At 39.0% G+C, this 22589-nt stretch overlaps 1 protein-coding gene and 1 pseudogene across 10 annotated transcripts in view; both read right to left on the bottom strand.

Annotated features, from left to right (window-relative positions):
* Nucleotides 1-7798: 7798 nt before the first annotated feature.
* The window catches only part of ADAM28 (ADAM metallopeptidase domain 28), a 77350-nt gene continuing 62559 nt past the window's right edge, over nucleotides 7799-22589 (bottom strand). For 3 of the 10 annotated variants that reach the window (XM_049631593.1, XM_049631594.1, XM_049631595.1), the window contains 6 exons: nucleotides 16255-16363; nucleotides 15223-15301; nucleotides 14483-14548; nucleotides 13904-13969; nucleotides 12557-12616; nucleotides 9885-11758 (listed from right to left, as the gene is read on the bottom strand). In XM_049631593.1, the coding sequence (XP_049487550.1) occupies nucleotides 11738-11758; nucleotides 12557-12616; nucleotides 13904-13969; nucleotides 14483-14548; nucleotides 15223-15301; nucleotides 16255-16363 (401 nt within the window). In that variant the 3' untranslated portion in view covers nucleotides 9885-11737. Of the gene's footprint in view, nucleotides 9290-9884; nucleotides 11759-12556; nucleotides 12617-13903; nucleotides 13970-14482; nucleotides 14549-15222; nucleotides 15462-16254; nucleotides 16364-22589 lie in introns of those variants that run through there. The other 7 variants (XR_007457999.1, XR_007458001.1, XR_007458000.1 and 4 more) reach the window with 5 other exon arrangements.
* LOC125924185 (uncharacterized) lies at nucleotides 18388-18498 on the bottom strand (annotated as a pseudogene).

The raw sequence follows: 22589 nt of genomic DNA, 5'->3' as shown, positions 1-22589 counted from the left end.
GCGACCTAAAGGGTATATGCTAAGTGAAATAAGTCAGACAAAGACAAATACTGTATGCTTTCACTTGCATGTGGAATCTAAAAAAACACAGCAGAAGGACGCACAAAAGGAAACAGAAATGGACTCATAGATTCAGAGGACAAAGGGGCCATTGCCACAGGGGAGAGTAAGTTGGGGTTCAGGTGAAATAGGTGAAAGGGATTAAGAGGTACATACTCCTACTTATAAAATAAATAAGTCAAGGGACTTATGGACAGCATGGGGAATGTCGTCAGTAATAATGACTTCGTATTGTGACAGATGGTAACTAGATCTATCAAGGTGATCATATCATAAAGCATAAACATTTGGAATCACTATGTTGGACACCTGAAACTAATATTTCGTGTCAATTGTAATTCAATACAATATCATTACACATGAAAACCCCTCTCATTATTGATTTTTGGAAAATGAAAAATGTTATATATAACTTTGCTGTTATTTATTTGACTCCAAGCAGAATTGATGACAGATGCAATCATTACGGGGTAAGAGAGAAAATACTGTGATACCCTCTGTATATATTAGTGAACGTAAAAGATCAATTCAATGAGCCTAGGAGTGGTTCTGTAGAAAGTAAAATAGATTAAGGCTCTCACATAATTAATTGAGATAGAAACATTTATAACTAATGTTTGTGCAGTGATAGAAAAGCCATTGTTTTTTTAGGTATTAAATTCCCTCCATGCAAAATTTACATATGCTATGATGTACACCTGAAAAAGATCCCTGGGGTCCTGGTTAAGCGTCTGACTCTTGATTTTGGCTAAGGTCATAATCTCATGGTTCGTGAGTTTGAGCCCGGCATCCGGCTCTGCACTCACCGTGTGGAGCCTGCTTAGGATTCTCTGTCTCCCTCTCTCTCCCCTGCTTGCTCTCTATCTCTCCCTCTCAAAGTAATGAAATAAACATTTAAAAAAATTCCTTTAGGGGTGCCTGGCTGGCTCATTTGGAAGAGCATGCAACCGTTAATCTCAGGGTTGTGATTTTTGAGCCCCACGTGGGGTATAGAAATTATTTAAATTAAACTTACAAAAATTCCCTTAAATACCTTAAAACAGATGAAAATGCCTATTTTATTTGCTCAAGGTTGATATGAGATCATAGCTTGAGAAGGCGCTATTACTGGGTTTCTCAATTCATGGTGTGCAGCTCAGTTAAAAATAATTACTCCACGGGGCGCCTGGGTGGCTCAGTCAGTTAAGCGTCACACTTCCACTCAGGTCATGATCTCATGGATCGTGGGTTCGAGCCCCGCATGGGGCTCTGTGCTGACAGCTCAGACCCTGGACCCTGCTCGGATTCTGTGTCTCCCTCTCTCTGTGCCTCTTGCCGACTCTCTCTCTCTCTCTCTCTCTCTCTCAAAAATAAATAATAAAAATAATAAATAAAACTAAAAATAATTACTCCATTACCTTGACAAGTGGTAAAAGTCACTGACAAAAAGTTTGGGCCATGCCTTAACTTGAGTGTATGCATTGTTCCCTGCTGGGGTACCTTTCTTACTGGGTGTGAACAGAAGGGGGCTTGGGACAGGGAGCCACGAGTCTGTATATATGAAATACCTAGGGCCTACATCAGTGTGAGAGCCCAGGGAAGAGACGTTCCCAGATTTGGTCATGAAAACTTCTTTCAGACTTCAGAGGCAGAAGAGCTGTACTCCTGAGCCACTGACTTTTATTTATTTGGTTGGTTGCTTTGGCTCTGCTTATGTGATTTTTCTTATGCTTCGTGAGTTCGACAATGTGTGAAGTCATGATTCATCAGGTTTATTGAGGCTAGGCTGAAGAAAAATCGTTTTATTTATATTGAATGAGCCCCTTTTGTATGTTTTTTTTCTTTTACAGTCTTGATAAACCACCTATAATTTCAGACTTAAATGGTACCTCCCTGAGAAACTTCTTGTGCCCTCCCTTGATGAACAGTTCCTCTGTGCTCCCTAGTGCTGGTGTTTTAACAACTTGCCTCTATTTTAGCAATTATTTTATTTATGCGTTTATTTATGTCAGTCTTTAAAAGCAGGCTTAGGGGGAGCCTGGGTGGCTCAGTCAGTTAGGCGTCCAACCCTCGGTTTTGGCTCAGGTCATGATCTTGAACTGCTTGGGATTCTCTCTCTCTCTCCTCTCTCTGTCCTTCCCCTGCTTGTGCTCTCTCTCTCCAAATAAATAAATAACCTTAAAACAAAAACAATAATAACAACAAAAGAGGCTGTGAATCCCTGGAAAGCAGGGAAAGAGTTTACTCTTCCCATTCCCAGTGGCAGCATAGTGAATGAGGGTTTTGTAAATGTCTGAATTAAAGAACGACAACAAAAAAACCCATCCAGGTAAGTGCATAACTGCACAATGCATAAATCCAGGATCTTGACGGAAGACCTTTGTAAAACAAAGACTTTTTGAATACGTCCATTTTCTTAATTTTTCTAAACGTTTATTTATGTTTTGAGAGACACAGCATGAGTGGGGGAGGGGCAGAGTGAGGGAGGGAAGACACAGAATCTGAAGCAGGACCATGAGATCCTATCGCTTGCTACAAATGTACACTTTTATGGTTACCCTATGATAGTCTCATTTAACAAATCATCACTGCTGTAATTTCATTGTTTCTAATGGCTTTGTGGACTCAGGTACATGTTGATGTCCCTGAATCATTAATCCGGGATCACTGCCCAGGCCAGCCTCAGATCTAGGCCATTAGAATCGTCAGAATCAAGGATCATTGCACAGGACAGCCTCCGATCTAGGACAGTGTTTGATCTACCCCAGGAGTTCTGCCTGAGATTTAGATTTAATGTAAGAAGGTGGAGACCGGCTGAGGGAAGGCCACCCCAAAATGGGCCCCTGTGACATGAAGATTATTGTGCCGCAGGCAACTGAGACTCTATAAAGCTCACGAGAAACTTGTGCCCCTCTCTTAACTACCTAAGAAAATCTAAATTGGGGGTCTTTCCCAGAATAAGGATTGTTAGCAGAGATCAATTTAAGCTGAGTGACCCATCTGTGTGACAGTGTGAACATCTTGTTACCCAACATCTGCCCTTTTTCTTAACACCCTGTGAAGTGCATTCCTTTCCTCTGAAGCCCCAGAACCCCTTCTCTTTATTTCAGAGTGGCATTTATACCTCATTTTGCTTGTCTTTGAAATTCCCATCTGGGTGGATTCCCCGTAGTCACACTCTTAAATTTGATTTTCTCGTGTTAATCTGTCTCGTGTCAATTCGATTCTCAGTCCAGCTAGAAGGACCCTTGAAGGAATTCTTACTCCCTGACACATTTCAGAGGAAGAATAAAACATCAAGAGAAATACAGGCTCACCAATGAACTATGTACAAGTAATAAGTCATTTTGGCTGGGTTCCTGCTCAAAGCTGTTTGAAACAGTAGCCCACGCAGAGAGGGGCCTCATCTCTGACAAATCCAAGGACAGAGGCATACTTTTAGAATCTCTCTTCTTTTTTTATTTTATATTTTGAAAAAATGTTTTTAATGTTTATTTTTTTAAAGAGACAGAGACATAGCACAAGCAGCGGTGGGGGGGCGGGGGCGGGGGGGGAGAGAGAGAGAGGGAGACATAGAATCCAAAGCAGGCTCCAGGCTCCGAGCCATCAGCACAGAGCCTGATGCAGGGCTCGAACTCGAACCGCGAGATCAGGACCTGAGCCGAAGTCGGACGCTTCACCGATTGGGCCACCCAGGCGCCCCATTTATCCATTTTATATTTTCATATGCCTTAACGTGTTTCTTAGAAAACCCTCTTTGGAAATTGGGAAGTCGTGAATTGTTCATTCCATTTCATGGGTGAGGAAATTTAAAGCTGCCCAAAGAGTTTAAATTATTGACTAGGTCTAAAAAAAGCCAGTTATTAGAAGAGCAAGGGGTCTGTCTCTGCTTTTAGCCCTGTTTTCAGGGGAAAAAAAAATTCTTATTTTCGCCTGCCCATTTCTACTGAATTTTCTCTTGACCTTCCTGGTTCCCCGTCTGATGCTTCAGCTCCCACGGGATCTGGTCGGCTCTGCCGTTGGCAAAGACAACAAAAGAAGTCTCTGCCTGGAACTGACTCCTGTAGACTCCATTCCATTGATAGCTACAGCATGTCCCAAAAGACACACATATCTCTGTGAGCTCTTTCACAGCAGTTAAAGAGTTTCGAAAGCCGAATTGGTGGCACGCGTGGACTTACAGGGAAACATGCTAGGCGCGAAGCCACAACAGTTGGCCTGTGAATCCGGGGTCTCCCTGTGAGAAATACAATGATTTCTGCAGTTCCGAGGCTGAGACCATTTCTCCTCAGAAGTTACTCAGGAGGAGCCCACTCTCTCTATCCCTAGTGTCACTGCCCTGTTTTCTACCTAAGATAGATTTCCGAACTTCCTCGCTCCTTCTCCCATCAGGGTTGTACACGGTGGATTTCAACACTGAATTGATACAGATGGTTAATAAGACGATTGAGGCAGATAAGTCTAAGAAAGCAATCTCAGACATGTTTTTGTTTGTTTTTTGCTAAGAAGAAGATAGAACTGATCCTGATTTATGGGGCGCCTGGGTGGCTCAGTGGGGTGAGCATCCGAATTCAGCTCAGGTCATGATCTGGCAGTTGGTGAGTTCAAGGCCCACTTCGGATCCTCTGTCCCGCTCTCTCTCTGCCCCTCCCCTGCTCAGAAGTACAGATTAAAACAAAGTCGTAAAAGTCATTATTTGGCTAGAAAATAAGCAAGGATAAAGAGCAATCTTAATGTGAATGCATATGTGGAGACCCAGAAATTATCCCCAGCTGCTTCAAACAGAAAAGGAGATATATTAAAATCATATTAGGCTCTTCAACCTTAAAAAGAATGAAATTCTGATACATTCTACAACATGGAGGAAACTTGAAAACAGTATGGTAAGTGAAACAAGCCAAAATATTGTATATTATCACTTCCGTCAAATGTATAGAGTAGGCAAATCTATATGGACAGAGGTAGAATAGAGGTTATCAGGGACTGGGGAAAGAGTGAAGGGAAGATATTTACTGGGTAGGAAGATAAATAAGCTCTGAAAATGGATAGTAATGATAGTTATACAGCATTGTGAATGTATTTAATGCACTGAACTTTAAATTTGAAATGGTTAAGACAGTAGCTTTTTTGTTGTGTAGATGTTTAAAAACATACCCCCCCAAATAACCAGATTTTAGCCTTAATGTCCATCATCTGATGAATGGATAAAGAAATTGTGGTTTATATACACAATGGAATACTACGTGGCAATGAGAAAGAATGAAATATGGCCTTTTGTAGCAACGTGGAGGGAACTGGAGAGCGTGATGCTAAGTGAAATAAGTCCTACAGAGAAGGACAGATTCCATATGTTTTCACTCTTATGTGGATCCTGAGAAACTTAACAGAAGACCATGGGGGAGGGGAAAGAAAAGAGAAAAATAAAGGTTAGAGAGGGAGGGAGCCAAACCATAAGAGACTCTTAAAAACTGAGAACAAACTGAGGGTTTATGGGGGGTGGGATGGAGGGGTGGGTGGGTGATGGGTATTAAGGAGGGCACCTGTTGGGATGAGCACTGGGTGTTGTATGGAAACCAGTTTGACAATAAATTTCATATAAAAAAAAATAAAATAAAATAAAATAAAATAAAATAAAAATAAAAATAGGCAAAGGCGGGGCACCTGGGTGGCTCAGTCAGTTAAGTACCTGACTTTGGCTCAGGTCATGATGTCACAGTTTATGAGTTCGAGCCCCGCATCAGGCTCTGGGCTGACAGCACAGAGCCCACTTCAGATCCTCTGTCTCCCTCTCTCCCTGTCCCTCCCCCTTGTCTCTCAAAAATAAATAAACTTAAAAAAAAAATAGGCAAAGGACCCGAACAGACATATTTTCCAAAGATGATATACAAATGACTAACAAGTATATGAAAAAGTGCTCAACTTCACTCATCAGGGAAACACAAATCAAAATCACAATGAAATATCACTTTACACCTACTGGGCTGGTTATTATCAAAAGAGACCAGAGACAGCAATGGTTTGGGGAGGGTGTTGAGAAGGGAAACGCTTTTACACTGTTGGGTGGGATGTAAATTGGTGCAGCCCCCGTGGAAAACAGTACGGAAGATCCTCAAAAATTTAAAAATAAGACTTCCATATGACGCAGCAATTCCACTTCCGGATATTTATCCAAAATAATCGAAATCAGAATCCGGAAGAATTATCTGTAATCCCCATGTACATTGCAGCACTCTGTACAATACCAAAAATGTAGAAACAATGTAAACGTCCATCAGTGGATGAATGGGTTTTTCAAAATGTGACGTATACGTATAATGGAGTATTATTCAACCTTAAAGAAGAGAGAAAATCCTGATATATGCAACAACGTGGGTGAACCTGAAAGACATTATGCTAAATGAAATCAGCCGGTCACAGCAGGATAAATGTTACCTGAATTGATTTACATGAAGTATCTAATACATGCAAACTCATAGAAGCAAAGCAGCTAATCAGCGGACATACAATTTCAATTGCGTAAGAAAAATAAGCTCTAGAGATTTGCTGCACAACATTGTGCTTATAGATAACAATGTTGTATTTATTGTACACTTAAAAATCTGTTAGAGGGTACATTTCATGTCAAGCGTTCTCACCACAATAATTTTTTTTAAATGGATTTAAAAAAAAGAGTTTGGACTTCAACACGAGGTGTGAGAGACAGAAGAGTTAAATATCAACAAGGAGATGCCTTCATGTAAATTACATACCAAAATTTCCTTCTGCTTAAGGATTTAGCTTCTATAACAATTTTCCTGACTTAGCGTGATAATAATAGTGATATTGTATTAGTGATGTCAGCATAGCAGACTGCCCGGGGCTAGTTGCTAAGCAATGTCTAAAGTGGTCATCGGCAAGGGAAGGTCTTTTTCTGGAAGCAACAGAAAAAACTGGGCAAATTCAAGAGTGGATAGGCCAAGATGGTTGCAGATTTTGTCAATGGAGGCATTCCCCTAATGAAACAGGAAAGCCTGATGAGGTAGGTTTCAGTATCACGGACAAGGTCAGCCACTCCTGGTCTGGCCCTAGTAGATGGTTTTAGCTAAAAAGCAAAGAGAATCTGGGCCGAAGAGAATATGGAAGATTTACTCATGGCCCAACTTATTTGTAGATTACACTCAGGATGTTAGCGTACTGAAGTTCTTTAGCTGAAGTGATTGATTCTTTTGACAAGGATATAAACTGCGAGAATATTACAGGTCAGGACAGAACTTTCGGGACATGAAGGGGAGCCAACTGGAAAGTGGCAGTGCCACATCTGTGTGTGTGGCATCCCGGCAGCGTAGTACTCAAGCGGCTGAAGAAGGACACACTCTTGAAAAATACTTTGAGAAGCGCCAACAAGGTCTAAACAGAAGTTGCTTTGTCAACTGAATTTTAAAAGTAAAATTCTGGAAACCAAAGGCAAAACTAGGTCATTAGCAGGCTTTTACACGACTAACATAAGATGAGAAAGAAGAGACTGTTGTGGAGCAAATTTGAGAAACAACGATAAAATGCCGTAAAATTAGTAAAAAGAAGCATGGACAGTATAAAACATAAAACCGGAAATTCGAAAGATCAACTTAAGGAATTCTTCAAAAATGCCAAGGAAACAGGCGAACAAATCTGAGAGAGAACATGATATATGAGAAGACTGGATAGCAGAGATCCCAAACAGATCACCAATACTTTTTATTAAAAAAAAAATAATGTTTATTATTTGAGGGAGAGAGAGAGAGAGAGAGTGCAAGCAGGGGAGGGGGGGAGAGAGAGGGAGACACAGAATTGGAAGCATGCTTCAGGCTCTGAGCTGTCAGTACACAGCCCAATGTGGGGCTCGAACTCACCAACCGTGAGATCATGACCTGAGCTGAAGTTGGGGGCTTAAGTGACTGAACCACCCAGGCACCCCAGATCATTGATACTCTTAAAAAAAGAGAGAGAAGAATAAATGAAAGAGAATATAGAGAGAGAAAAAAAATTAAGGTTATGGAATTCCTATTAAAGACAGTGGTTAATTCTATCTAAACCTGTCTGGAATATTCAAAACATTTGATCTCTACTCCTTTGCAGTAGTTAATCTATTGCTGCATAACAAATTTCCCCAAACCTGAGCACCCGGGTGGCTCAGTTGATTGAGTGTCCGACTCTTGATTTCAGCTCAGGTCGTGGTCTCACGGTTCGTGAGATCGAGCCCTGTGTCGGGCTCTATGCTGACATTGTGGAGCTTGCTTGGGATTCTTTCTTTTCCTCTCTCTGCCTCTCTCTCTCTCTCTCTCTCTCTCTCTCTCAAAATAAATAATAAACACAAAAAACTTTCCCCAAACCACAGCAGCTTAAAAAAACATGTATTTATTCTCTCAAAGTTTCTATTTTTGTAGAATCTGGGCAAATCGGAGCTGAGTCTTCTGCTTCTGTTTTTCTCATCAGATAGCAGCTGAGGTCTAACTGGGATGCGGGCTGTTCCTGAGCTCATTCCATGTTCATTGGCAGAATTAGCCCCTTCCGTGTTGTTGGCCTGACACGTGCAGTTCACGCTGTCTGTCGCTCAGAGGCCACCCTCAAGTCGTCACCGTATAAGTGGCATTATTACTCACTTAAATAATAATACAGTTTCACCCTGTCCACAATTTCTGATTGCAGCTAAAAGGTGCACTCTTTGTCACCCATACTTCACAAAACTTCGTCAGTCCATGCAAAGTTTAAAACATTTTCAAAACTCATAAAAAGCAGTAACTTGGTGAGGTGCTAAGGAGTATTTAGAGAAAGCACATGCTATACCAGCCATACAGTACCTGAAAAAGACCATAGTTTAATCTATCATCTTAAAGCAGAGAAAGTAAAAATAACCAATTACACAAGCAGGTTCGGTAACATACTCAAGGTGGTTAATTGTCACATCGAGGAATTCTCTTAAGGTTGGTTAAGTGGCAGATCTAATTTGGAAAACAGGACGGTGAAATCAAAGTCTTTGCTTTGAACTGTCTAAATTGTCCCACAGGTTAGCTCAGTAGGAAACTCGGCAGGGCTTGGGTTCAAAGTCTTAGGATAAGAGAATCATCTTACCATCATTGTCCTCGAGTTATCTGTCTTCATAAGGAGCTGTGAGGTCTCTGCATTAGACACCTACGGCCACCATTTCAGAATTTACAGAGAAGTTCAGATGCCTCCTCTTGAGAGTGGATGTTTGATTTTTAGCTTGGGTCATGCGGTAGCTAGTTGGAGATTCCTAAGTGAAGGATTTCTATTTTATCAGTATGAAAAAAAATGAGATAGGGACAGGAATGAAAACAAAAACCGAAGAACAAACAAAGAAATAAAATAAACAATACAGGAAAGATTCATAGGCTTGTCGTAAGTAAGACTATGGCCTTATGGGAAATAGGGATTTCTTTCTGGGTTAGGGCCAGGTCTTCTGAAATTTCACCCTACAGATAAAGCTATACTTTTTAATGTGTTCTTTAGTATACTCCCACATGGAAGGAAAGGGTGCTATAATAGGAGTGATTTGACAGATGGATTCTGGGTTTGCTGGGGACTGAGTTTCACTTTTGAGGCCAGAATGAGCTTATATAGAAACTCACACTGCGAGAGGAAACAAATTTCTGGTGGGTGAAGTCCCCCATGGAAAGGAAGGTGTATGGGACCAGGTCCATGGTGGAAGTTGGTAAACGGGCCAAGTGTAACAAACAGACAAACAAACAAACAAACAAAGCGGTGAAGATTAAGTGGCCCTAATTGCCCACATGGAAAGCATGTGCCCCGATAATGGTAGCAGCTACTTTATTAGGTAGGATGACTTCTGCAGCAATTAAGAAAATCTAGGGTGGTGGGGCGGGGGGGGGGCACCTGGGCAGCTCAGTTAGTTAAGCCATCCAATTTTTTATTTCAGCTCAGGTCATGATTTCAAGGTTCACGGGCTCAAGCCCCACATTGGGGGTCTGCATTGGGCATGGAGACTGCTTAAGATTCTCTCTCCCCCTCTCCCTCTGCCCCTCCCCTGCTCACGTGCACATGCTCTGTCTCTTGAAGAGAAGAGAAGAGAAAGAAGAGAAGAGAAAAGAGAGAAGAGAAGAGAGAGAAGAGAAGAGAAGAGAAGAGAAGAGAAGAGAAGAGAAAACCCAACTTGAAATGGCTTAAACAGCAAGCAAATTTTATTGATCACATAACAGGAAATCCCAATAAAGTATAGGGTAAATTCAGCAGTTATTAATCTACCAGTTCAATGACATCATCAAGAGACCAGGTTTTATTCTTTTTACCTTTCTGCTCTATCTTACTGAGTATATCAGCCTTGCCCTCATAATCGCAACATGGTTGCAACAATACCAGATAGGCTATCCAGATGCCGACAGCCAGAAGAATATATTTTGTAGAAATTTCCTAAGGTATCTTTTCTCTTGTCTCATCGGCAAAACGAAACAAAACAAAAAAGATCGAAGTCATACACTTACCAAATCAAGCACTAGTAAAGGAAATACGATTATTATGACTGCTTTACAGTAATAGCAATTTATTCTGGAGATGGAGTCTGGAGTGCCTTTTCTAAAACATGGGCAACTGAATAAAACTGGTGTTCTGAAAGCAAGGAAGGCAACCAATAATGTTTATGCCAACACCAGTCAACTAGACTAATGGTTGCTGTGGGCAATGTGATTCCAGGGCTGCCAAATCATTTGATTACTTTTAAAAAGCTGGAACTCTGGATGTTTATGCAAGATCTCCCAATTTTTAAATATTGGCAATGCATTCAAAACATCTTAAAATACATTATGACCAAAATCATCCCATCCAAATAAAACAACTCTGTAGTCCAGATATGTCCTGCAAACTACCAGTTTATGACCTCTGGTTTACGTTATGAATTTATGTAACTAAAACTTTCTCTACTTAGAAAGCAAAGTTCACTTTAACCTTGCCAGTAACTGAATTAGACAAGTTTCTGGGAAAAAAAAAAACTTTAATAAAGTTTTATTCACTTACAGTAAACTTCAAATGACATAGCTAATAAGGATTGCAATAAATGGTGTAGGAAAAAAGATGTTATATGAATCAGAGAATGTTTATATGATTTTGTTGTCAGCGTTCTAATTTGACAGGTTAATTGTCAAAACAATCGAGATGTTCCTAGTTATCTAATGATGAATATACAATGTTCTTCCATCCCTCTCAGTTTCCTGTAATTTACTCAGGGTTTTTATTTGTTTGTTTGCTGGCTTTAAGTAGAGGGTAAATTACTTCTTACTAAATGAGAAAATCAAGATACTCAAAATATTTGAGGAACTAGTAATCAATACAACAGTAAGAAGAGGGGGGTGTCTAGGAAAGTCATCTAATTAGACATGTCAGATTCATAGCTCTTTGTTTAGAATCATCTTCTTTCCCGTGAATATGGAGAATAGAAATCTTAAATTCATACAAAGATTCTCAAGAGTATGCCTCTCTAGAAAATTTTTGTTTAATCTCCTCAAAGTAGAACATGAATCAAGAAATGTTAACATACTCCCAGTCCCTCTCCCATCCAGAAACAAAAAGAAAGAAAGAAAGAAAGAAAGAAATGTTAACATCCTTGGGTATCAAGAGCAAATAATAAGGGGAAAGTAAGTACATTTCTCTTCCGTCCAGACTGTCCAGTCCTCTAAGTTGATTATTACCCACCACCTGCTTAGTTGCTGCTTCAGACCTTTGGGTTGGAACCCTGAAAAAGACAAGTTCTTAAATGATCAACTTATTCCAAAAATTTAGATATTATATAACTTTTGAACTCTTAAGAAATTAAAATAAATTCTGTGTAGCCACACATCTTATTTTATAGATTATTTGATATATCACAGTGAAGGGGTGGAAACATGGGAAGGTAGGGAAAGAAAGTGAGAAAAACCTCACACTGGGATCCAAATATCCATCTGACTAATTAGTATAATATGAAGAAGGTGAGGGATCAACAGAAAACTTATGAGACATCGGATGATTATTCTATGAGAAATGCCCTCTATTTCACTTCCCTGGGATATATTTCTGAAAAAATGACGAATATTAGGATCATCATCCCTTTCCAGATAAAACCCTTCCATCTTCCTCTTGGGTTTGACCAAACTTAGAAGGAAGACATCTTAGGCGTGCCTGGGTGGCTCAGTCGGTTGAGCGTCTGACTTCGGCTCAGGTCATGATCTCGCGGTCCATGAGTTCCAGCCCCGTGTTGGGCTCTGTGCTGACAGCTCAGAGCCTGGAGCCTGCTTCATATTCTGTCTCCCTCTCTCTGCCCCTCCCTCACTCATGCTTTGTCTCTCTCTCTCTCCCTGTCAAAAATAAATACACTTTTAAAAAAATCTTTTAAAAAATTTTTTAAAAAAGAAGGAAGACATCTTAGCTCCTATCCTATAATCATACAGACACTGTTCTTAGTGAACATCTTCCAGGAAGACATGGTTAGAACTTCTCTCCTTCATAGTAGGAGTGTGACAAGATTACAACAGTTTGGCTATTGATCTCTTACCTTAGGTGTTGATGTTGTTTTATCCTTAAAAACAGTAGAGGGAAGCACTTTTGTGGCATACTATATTAGGGACAAAAATAATAGTAGGTCATTAGAAATGCTATGCATTTCCAATCTTCGGTATATTTATTTCCTAATTTAAATCATTCCTTACCTCCCCATCACTCATTTAAATTCTACCCAACTTTCAGGGTCTAGTTCAAATTCTAACCACATAGTCAATGGATCTTTTTCTTACTTTAAATTAATCTGACCCCATTCATTTCCCTTTTGACCACATTTTTCTCATTCGTATGACTTGCTTTGGTGCAAAAAAATACACGAGGAATTAAGTGCTCTATATGTATATGACTAGTTTACACACTAAGCATGTAAACTTTTTGAAAAAAAAATTTAGTTCTTTCCCATTTACCCACAACAGAGTACCAAGTATGAAGAAACAATGTGCTCAGTAATTACTCAAGTGAATGAATCCTACTTTTTACTTCGTAGTGCCTGACTTTTATTGCAGGTTTGCCTACATATGGTCTGTTTTTTATTTTTTATTTTTTATTATTTTTTATTTTTTTTAACATTTATTTATTTTTGAGACAGAGAGAGACAGAGCATGAACAGGGGAGGGGCAGAGAGAGAGGGAGACACAGAATCCGAAACAGGCTCCAGGCTCTGAGCTGTCAGCCCAGAGCCTGATGCAGGGCTTGAACCCGCAGACCACGAGATCATGACCTGAGCCGAAGTCGGACGTCCAACCGACTAGGCCACCCAGGCGCCCCTGGTCTGTTTTTTAATATCCTATCTTCCACAGACAATTGTGGCTAATATGGGGCTTATTCTGTCTATATCATATTAAAAAGTAAAATATAATTTATAATAAAATTTTATATTCTCCAAAGTAAGCATCTAGAAACTATCCTTTGAAGGACACTGTTTACCTCCTATAGCAGAACTAGTCATCATTTCTTGATGATTATGTAACAGTAAAATTATTTTTAACATATGGGGGGTGGGAGGGAGGGGAGGGGAAGGGATGGGCATTGAAGAGGGCATCTTTTGGGATGAACACTGGGTGTTGTATGGAAACTAATTTGGCAATACATTTCATATAATAAAATAAATAAAATAAATAAAATAAAAAAGAATTATTTTTAACAACAGAAAATTAATACCCATACTAATTTATAGATAGTAAGTAGGCCTTGCTTTCTCAGATATACCTGTGTGCTACAATACCTCAGGTTGACCTAGGGAGCACATATCCTGAGAAAGAATCTATAGATTTACAGACGCCATTCACATCCAGCCCAGATGACATTTAAGGAGTCATTTAAGTGACTACCTGATACTTACCAGGAAAGACGAAGTGGACACGGTTGTAGGTATTGGGGGCGGTGGAAAATCTGGCTTCGTAATTAGCTAGTGAAAAGATAAAAGAAATAAAATAGAATAAAAAATAATGCAAAGATGGGGCCTTGAAAAGAGATGTGCTGAATGGAAAGGCTTCAATCCTTTCTAGACATGGTGAACTCATGATCCTGCCCATGAAAATAGCCTAAACCTGTAAGTTCAAGTGCTTTCATTTAGGTATGCACGTGCGATTCAGAAATAAGCTCAGCGCCAGGAGACAGACGACGAAGACGGCACTCTATACAGCAGATTTCTACTCTTCTCGTATTATTAAGTTACCAACTTTTCCGACCGCCATAATTCAGGTTCAGAGGTTAAACATAGGAATGTAGTGGAAAAGCCCACCTTCTCACATTTTGCATTTTCAAAAAGTTTTGCAGGAAAATCTAGCTTTCATATAAATATTCGCACAGATTTTCACATTCTTCTGAGGAAACAATGGGCTATCGTGGGTTATGTCTCTTGCTGGTATTTCCTTGCGATTAGATTGGAAGCGATATTTAAGAGAGGTTGCTAACTCACAAAAGAAGCTGGAGGCTCAGTGCCCTCTCCTGGCAGATCAGGTGTATGGAGCTTCATCTGAGTCATCTAAAAATAATAATAATAATAATATCTTAAAATGAAATGATCGGTTTCCTAAGTTCAACTTCCAAATAAGCAGTCGTCTCAAGACACGGGAGATCAGAAACTGAGATGACACAAGAGACCAGACAGGAAATCACAGTGGCCCCGCTGCTGCATTCTGCTGTAACCAGAGCTGTTAGAGACAGGTAAGTTTCCATTAAACATCACGGCCAATGGCATTGCCATTAACCAACCTCTGCCCGAATTTCTAAACTTGCAAGACACAGCCAGGGCTTTAAGGGTTATACATATTATATATGCTGTCATGGAACTATACATATCGTTGTCTTTATTGGGACATTTGCAAAAGGGAAAGGGTCCACCTACAGTCAGTGTGTGTGGGCGGGGGGGAGAGAGAGAGAGAGAGAGAGATCTGGAGTCTGCCCTCCTTGTTCTCTTTACTTCTTTGCATTTGTGAACTTCAGCAAGGAGCCTCTGCATTTTGGGAAGACTCTTTGGGATTTAAAACAAAGGCAAAGGAGAAATTTCTGAATGTGTAGTTACGGAGCCCCAAATTCTTACTATATACTAACTGGTGGCTGGATTTGTAAAACGCCGCTGAGTAGGAACGATAGAAGAGACAATGAGAGAATCATGAACCGGGGCCCAAGGCAAACACACTACCCACTATGGTTCACCTCTTGGGGTCGTACAGCCTTCACCGTCTGTGGGTTCTTCTTCTGTTTGCGAGGCCTGGTGCCAGTGGTAGACGCTGGCCTGTATATGAAAGCATATCATATACATTGACTTAGCAGTTCCTTCACCATGATGAGGACATTCAAGAGAAGTTTGCCAATTTCCTTTGCCTGTTGCATCATCTTTGGTCATTGACTGGCCTTTCTTCTGTTCTCTAGGACATTCTTAAGGTTTCCTTGTCCTGGAATTCATAATCACCACCACGAATTTTCTTTGTGATTCTCTACAGAGCCCTGAATTCCTAATAACGATGGCACTGAATCAACGGTTGTAAAAATTATGTTATTTCATTAATGATTTATTCACTCAATATTTAGGAAAACCCATTACATGTGAGTAAGTCGGTGTTTTAAAAATGCTAGAAAGACGCTACAGTGTCAAGACCGTGTTTGAAAGACGAGGCAATCTAGGTGGAAATCCAGATTCCACCGATTTACTTTGTAAAACTTTGAACATATTTTTAGCCTCTCTGATCGTTTGCTTCCACTTTAGGACAAGTGTAAAGTGCCTGGCTTTGCAAGAGTGTTGTAAGAATTAATATACAATACCTTTTCATCTATAAAATGGCATTAACAGTTAGTACTTCACAACCTTCTTGTGAAGATTAGAGATAATGAATGCAAAAAGACTTAGCACAGCACGTGTCATAAGCTAGCGACCGATAAGAGTTCCATATTTTATTCCTACAATGGGTGTAAAATCCTTAATGATGAGAGTTAGAATAACTCTATTAATTATATTATTAATTATATTTATTAATTATAAATACAGTGATCAACACAAAAAGACATGTCTTACTGTGCAGGATTTCCCAGTAAAACTGACACCCAGCATCTGGTCCAAGAAAAAATGCATCTGGACTCATTTCAGAGTATTTGAAGGGAACCCTAATTAACTTTGAGAATTTGGGTCAGCTCCTTAAATTTAAAATAAATTAGAGGCCAAAAAGTCCCCAAAGCAAGATAGAAGGCTACCTCTGGACTTTCTTCTGCTTTCGTCTGGGGCTTTGGTGCCAGATTACTATAGCAGCCACCACAAATATGACAGCCACGGGGAACAGCACCCCGACCACAATGGAGAAGTCTGCAACAAAGAGAAGCAGAGCTGGTGAGGGCATGAGAAATTCACAAATATGCATCACTCTAGTCCTTATTTCTTTTCTCATCATAAATTCCGCCTCCCGTTTCCCACCGCCGCCCCCCACCCCCGTCCAAAACACGCATTCCCTGGAAAATCTCTAATAGTCAATAAAATAAAAATGCATTTTGATCTTGAGTGTGGTAATGTTATGCAGATAGAGAAAGTAAAGGGGAAATACTAAACATTGCATATGAGGGAGGTCAGGCATCATGCTGCTGAGAATTCTTAGAAGGCTCAACGTCTGTAACCTCTGGAAAGTGTAAGGCTGGGAGAGGAGAGGAGATACGAAGTCAGGAGATGGAAGAAAAGGAGTGGCACACTTTTCACACTCAGCCTTGGAATCAGAGAAAAAGCAACGGAAGGCTTGAGATCATATTCCTGTCGGTAGCAAATAAGGAGTGAAGACACGAAGACCAGAATTGAGAGCGACACAAGCGAGTGTCTTACTGATGTTGGCTCCAGAGCAGAATGATTACGGACAGAAAAGAGATTATGTGACCCAGTGAACTGCGGAATGATTTGAACACATTTCCTGGATCTAGATGGTGTTTCCTCTGTTTTAATTCCTGATCTAAGTAATGAATGCAACTTCAATCTTTTGCTACCGCAGACATTAATTTCTCTTATAATAGTCAGAAGCTTCAGAGACCAGGAGGTACAAGTTTGAGGGGGCAATGCAAACAACTACTGCTTTCTTATTAGAGCTCAGCAGAGCAATAATAAAATTCAATGTTGCAGAAATGCGAGAAAAACTCCCAAGTGTGAACATGCATACATGCAGACGGAGGCAAATGTGTCAGAAGCAGAATTTTAAGATAATGACAAACATCTAATGTTTTCCACCTTGCATAACAATTCCGATCAAAAAGGCCAAAGGAAATAAAATTCTGAAGGGTTTGTGTTGAATATGGTATAGATATATTCAGAATCAAAAAATGAAAAAAAAGGACTGGCACCAACATTAAAATTGTAACTATTTTCGGAAGACTAACATGGCACCAGAGGAAAGAGGAAATTGACTGCTTCACAAACACCCCTAATTTGAAAGGACAAGGTCTGCAGAGAAAGGTGGGGTATAAGACAGATGAGAAGTATCGTAATTGGAAGTAGGTATGCATTTGAAGATGGAAATAATTGAAGAGTAAATACACTCTTCTGTTTCTGGTAATGGCGGTCTGGGAAATTCAGACTAACTCTCCCACTAAGAGCAACTAAGACATTTTTCCAAAAAAAAAAAAACCAAAAACAAAAGTTGTCAAAGTTATGGAAATATTTGAAAAAAAATGGGGAACAGGCATCTCAGTGGCTCAGTTGGTTAAGTGTCCAACTCTGGTTCAGGTCATGATCTTGCAGTTCGTGAGTTCGAGCTCCGCGTTGGGTTCTGGGCTGACAGCTCAGAGCCTGGAGCCTGCTTCAGATTCTGTGTCTCCCTTTCTCTCTACCCCTCCCTGTCTCGTGCTTTTCCTCTCTCTCAAAAATAAACAAACATTAAAAAATTAAATTTAAAAAATAGGGGGAAATGACCTTGGAAAGATTAGTGAGAGGGCAGGAACCCAGAAAGACAGAAAGGAAAATGATCCTGGTCTTGGAAGTTCAGAAATGCAGGAAGGAATGAAAAGTAAATAAACCAAGCATGAACCCGAATTTAAACTATGGCCTTTGAGTGACAATTGTGTGTCATCGGTTGTGACAACGTACCACTCTGGTGGAGGATGTTGATAGTGAGGAAGGCTTTGCGTCAGGGAAGGATGGCGAGGCATCCTTTTCTACTTTCTGCTCACTTTTGCTGTGAACCCAAAACTTTTCTAAAAGGTAATGTCGATTTTTTACAACACCAAATAAAACGAATATGTTCATAATGGCCACTAAAATAATATAAAATAAATACGTAATCTCTGAATTAATAAAAAGAAAAATGGAATGATTAAAATCCTCAGTAAGTCCATAAGAAAGCAAGGAAGAAGAGAAAAAGGAACGTAGAACAGGAGAACAAATAAAAGTCATATAATATGATTGTAGATTACACCCAAGTATATCAGATACTACACTTGATCTTAGCCAAAAGGCCGAGAAGCGATGCACCCAAGTATATCAGTAGTTACCTTTAATTTAAATGGACTAAGTTCCCTGGTTTAAAAATATATATCGTAAGACTAAAATTTTAAGAATGTGTATATTTCCACACTTTTCAAAAACAAGAGACAGATATAAAACACGATGCTTCAGAAAGAATGAAAGTACAAGTACGGAAAAATGTTATGCCAATGCAAAGGAGACCAACAGAAATTTGGTACAGCTATATTAGTCTTACTATAGACTTTAAAAAGCATGAAGGGGTTCCTAGGTGGCTCAGTCAGCTAAGCAGCCGACTTCAGTTCAGGTCACGATCCCATGGCTTGTGAGTGCAAGCCCCTCATCAGGCTCTGTGCTGACAGCTCAGAGCCTGGAGCCTGTTTTGGATTCTGTCGCCTTCTCTCTCTGCCCCTCCGCCTCTCGCGCACTGTCCTCCTCCCTCTCAAAAAGAAGCCAACACTAAAAAAAAACTTGTAAAAGAAGAAGACCGGAGATCCACAGAAGCATTGCATGCGGATTAAAGTGCCAATTCACTGAGAAGACATAACAATTCTAAACTTTTATGTAATCGTAGCGTGGTCGCAAAATATATAAGCACTGGTAGAACAAGAAGTCATAACCAAATTCACAGTTATAGTGAGGGATTCTAAGACTCCTGGCTCAGTAACTGATAGCACAAACAAACAAGATATCAGTAGGGATTGATACACACACACACGGTGAACAAAGGTGGCCTCACAAACATAGAAAATGCTGCAGAGAACAACCGTGGAATACATATTTTTGTGTGCACAGACAGAAACATGGGCACATGCCGAGCCATGCAGCAAGCAAGTCTCCACATATATCAACAGATTCTTACCCTAGTCGTTTCTCTGATCCTTATGGGATTATGTTAAGTATTAATCTAACAACACATGGAAAGTCTGAATAAGCACACACGTTAAGAAACATATGTCTAAGCATTTCAAGGGCCAAAGAAGAGAGAAAAGGGAGAACACAGTATAATTTGAATCAAACGATAATGAAAATATCCTTTAGCAAATGGGCGACAACTAAGAGAGGTCTTAGAGAAAAATGTATGGATTTATAAACCTCAAAAAAATGTATTGAAAAAGGGGGCTGAAAGTTAATGAACCAAATACCCCTTTCGAGAATTTATTTAAGACAAATAAACTTAAGGAAAGGGACTGGAATAGGATAAATTACAGTATAAATTGAAATAGCAAACAAAATGTAAAAAAAGGAAAACAAATAATAAAAAAATAATAACAATTGAAAATTTGTATTTGGATGATATTTAAAAAGAGAAAAAAAAATGATTCTACAGATTACATTGATAGAAAGAAAAGTGAGGGGGAGCCTGGGTGGCTCAGTCGGTTAAATATCCAACTCGCTTTTGGCTCAGGTCATGAACTCATGGTTCGCGGGTCCAACTCCACGTTGGGCTCTTTGCTGACAGTGTGGAGCCTTCTTGAGATTCTTTCTCTCCCCCTCCCTCTGCCCTTCCCCTGCTCACACTTGCTCACGCCCTCTCTCTCTCAAAATAAATAAATAAACTTAAAAAAAGTAAATGTGATGGCCAAATTAAATTTAGATAAAGCAGAAAAAATGTATAGGAAACCATAATATAACAAAATTTATATACGAAAAAATTAAAAGCCTGAAGGGTTTTATAACTACTAAAGAAATCGGCTCTTCTATTCTTATACAAGGTATTCCAGAGAATATAAAAAATGAATACTTTCTAATTCATTTTCTATGCATAACATATCATAACAACACCCACACTGAACAAGTACAGTATAAAGAAATTACAGGACAGTATCACTCACAGGCATAAAATAGCAAACTTCATCGATCAATATGTGTAAGACACACTGTTTCTATGTTGAGTTTGTCCAAAGATTGCAAAGTTAAATACATGTTCACATATCAATCAATTTACTTTGAAATACTAGCTGAATAAAGGGGTAAGAAATCTCACCCAATAAAGAAAGAAAATGTCTTTGATTTAATTCTCAGCAAAGTAGGAATAGAAGTGAATTTTCCTAATCTGAAGAAGATCTAAATATGTACAGAATACCTTCATATACCGGGACAAAATACTGCAAGTCTCTCCTTTGAGATTGGAAGAAAAACAAAGAAACTTTTTATCACTATTTTTATTCTGCGTTGTACGGGAGGCTCTATTCAGTGAAGGAAAACAAATGCAAGAATTAAAATTGTAAAGATTAGAGAGATACGAACAAAGCTGTCATTTTCTGAAATAATATGATTATGTAGGAAATCTGCTAAATTTACAGATAAATTACTAGAATTATTAAGAGAGGTAGTATAGGTGCCTGACACAAAAATGAATATACAAAAATTAGTTGAATTTCTATATTCTAGTAATAGCTGAAAAGTATTTTTCAAAAGAGCCCATTTAAAATATACAGTAACACTTAAATTCCTAGAAACAAACCTAATAAAATATATGCAAAATTGTTGTGGTGAAGCTATCAAGTATTAGCTGGCAAAATTAAGAAAAACTAAATAAACGGATAGACATTTTGCCAATAGATTCGGAATTCAATAGCTTATACATGCTCATTGTTCCCATAGAGACCACAGAAGTGGTCTATGTTAAATGAAAATCCCAACAGGAATTGTGTGTGTAACTTGAGAATGTATGTGAAAGTACAAAAAACTACTCACCAAATCATTCATAAAGAACAGAGTTAAAGGACCACCTAGATCAAAATTATTTCAAAGACCTGGTGGTAAAAGAGTGCCAGAGTACACAGATAAATAGGACCACCAGAAAAGAACAGATATCCCAGAAAGACACATATATGAACACTTGCTTTATTAGATAAGTGTCACTGTGGGTCCTTAGGGAAGGATCATCATATGAATGATGATGTGACAATTGGGCATCCATCTGGGATAAAAATGAAATTAAACATTTGCATCATACACAAAACAATTTCAGATAGAGACTTAAATTTGAAAAGAGAATAAAATAATGCTTTTTAGAAGACAATACACAAATATATATTCACAATTTCAGAGTAGGGAAAATTTCCTTTATAAAGGACACACATACACACACACACACACACACACAACTAACAATAAGGAAATGATGAAAAAATTGACTCTACTGCATTAAAAACTTCTGATAATCACATAACACCACAAAAAGCATAAGAAAACTCAGAAGGAGGGAAGTTATTTTTAACATATATAACTGAAAAGAGTTTATATGAAAAATATAATATTAAAACATATACAAGTGAATAAAAAGGTGGGGAGAGACAACTCACTAGAAATGCAAAAAGGCTTAAACAAATACTTCACAGAAAATATAATCCAAATGGCCAAAAGATAAGGAAATATTCTTTTATTATTCAGAGTGGTAGTAGTTACAGAAAGCAAAATTAAAAACCCAACATGCCGTCACAAAAACTTAGCCAAAAGGGCTAAAATTTGCTATCTGCCAATGGCAAACGGCTTAAAGGTCGTAGAACAATAGGAACTTATACTCACTGCTGCTGGGAGTGTTAATTTGTACAACCACCCTGGAAACAATTTGGTATGATATAGTTAAGATAAATAGATTTGAATGTGGGGTGCCTGGGTGACGCAGCCAGTTAAGCCTCCGACCTTGGATTTCGGCTCCAGTCATCATCTCAAGGTTCATGAATTCGAGCTCCACATGGAGCTTGTGCTTCTTGTGCTTGTGCTTGTGCTTGTGCTTGTGATTCTCTGTCTCTGTCTCTCTCTCTCTCTCTCTGCCCCTCCCCGACTTATCTTCACTCAAAAATAAATAAGCATTTAAAAAACTGGACTTGAATGATAACATTTATGGAAATTTTTTTCAACATAGCCTTGAAGTATCCATAAAAGCAGTAAGAAAGGAAATTGTCTATATCTATATCTATATCTATATCTATATCTATATCTATGTATCTATATAGATCTATATAGATACATAGATATAGATATATCTATATCGATATATCTATAGATAATTATATATCTATATCTTGATATATATCTAGATCTAGATCTAGATCTAGATCTAGATAAGATATAGATATAGATATAT

This window comes from Panthera uncia, chromosome B1 (assembly GCF_023721935.1).
Source record: "Panthera uncia isolate 11264 chromosome B1, Puncia_PCG_1.0, whole genome shotgun sequence".
Taxonomy (NCBI): Eukaryota; Metazoa; Chordata; class Mammalia; order Carnivora; family Felidae; genus Panthera; species Panthera uncia.
The sequence above is the reverse complement of the archived record's forward strand: the minus strand, read 5'-3'. Positions and strand labels throughout refer to the sequence as shown.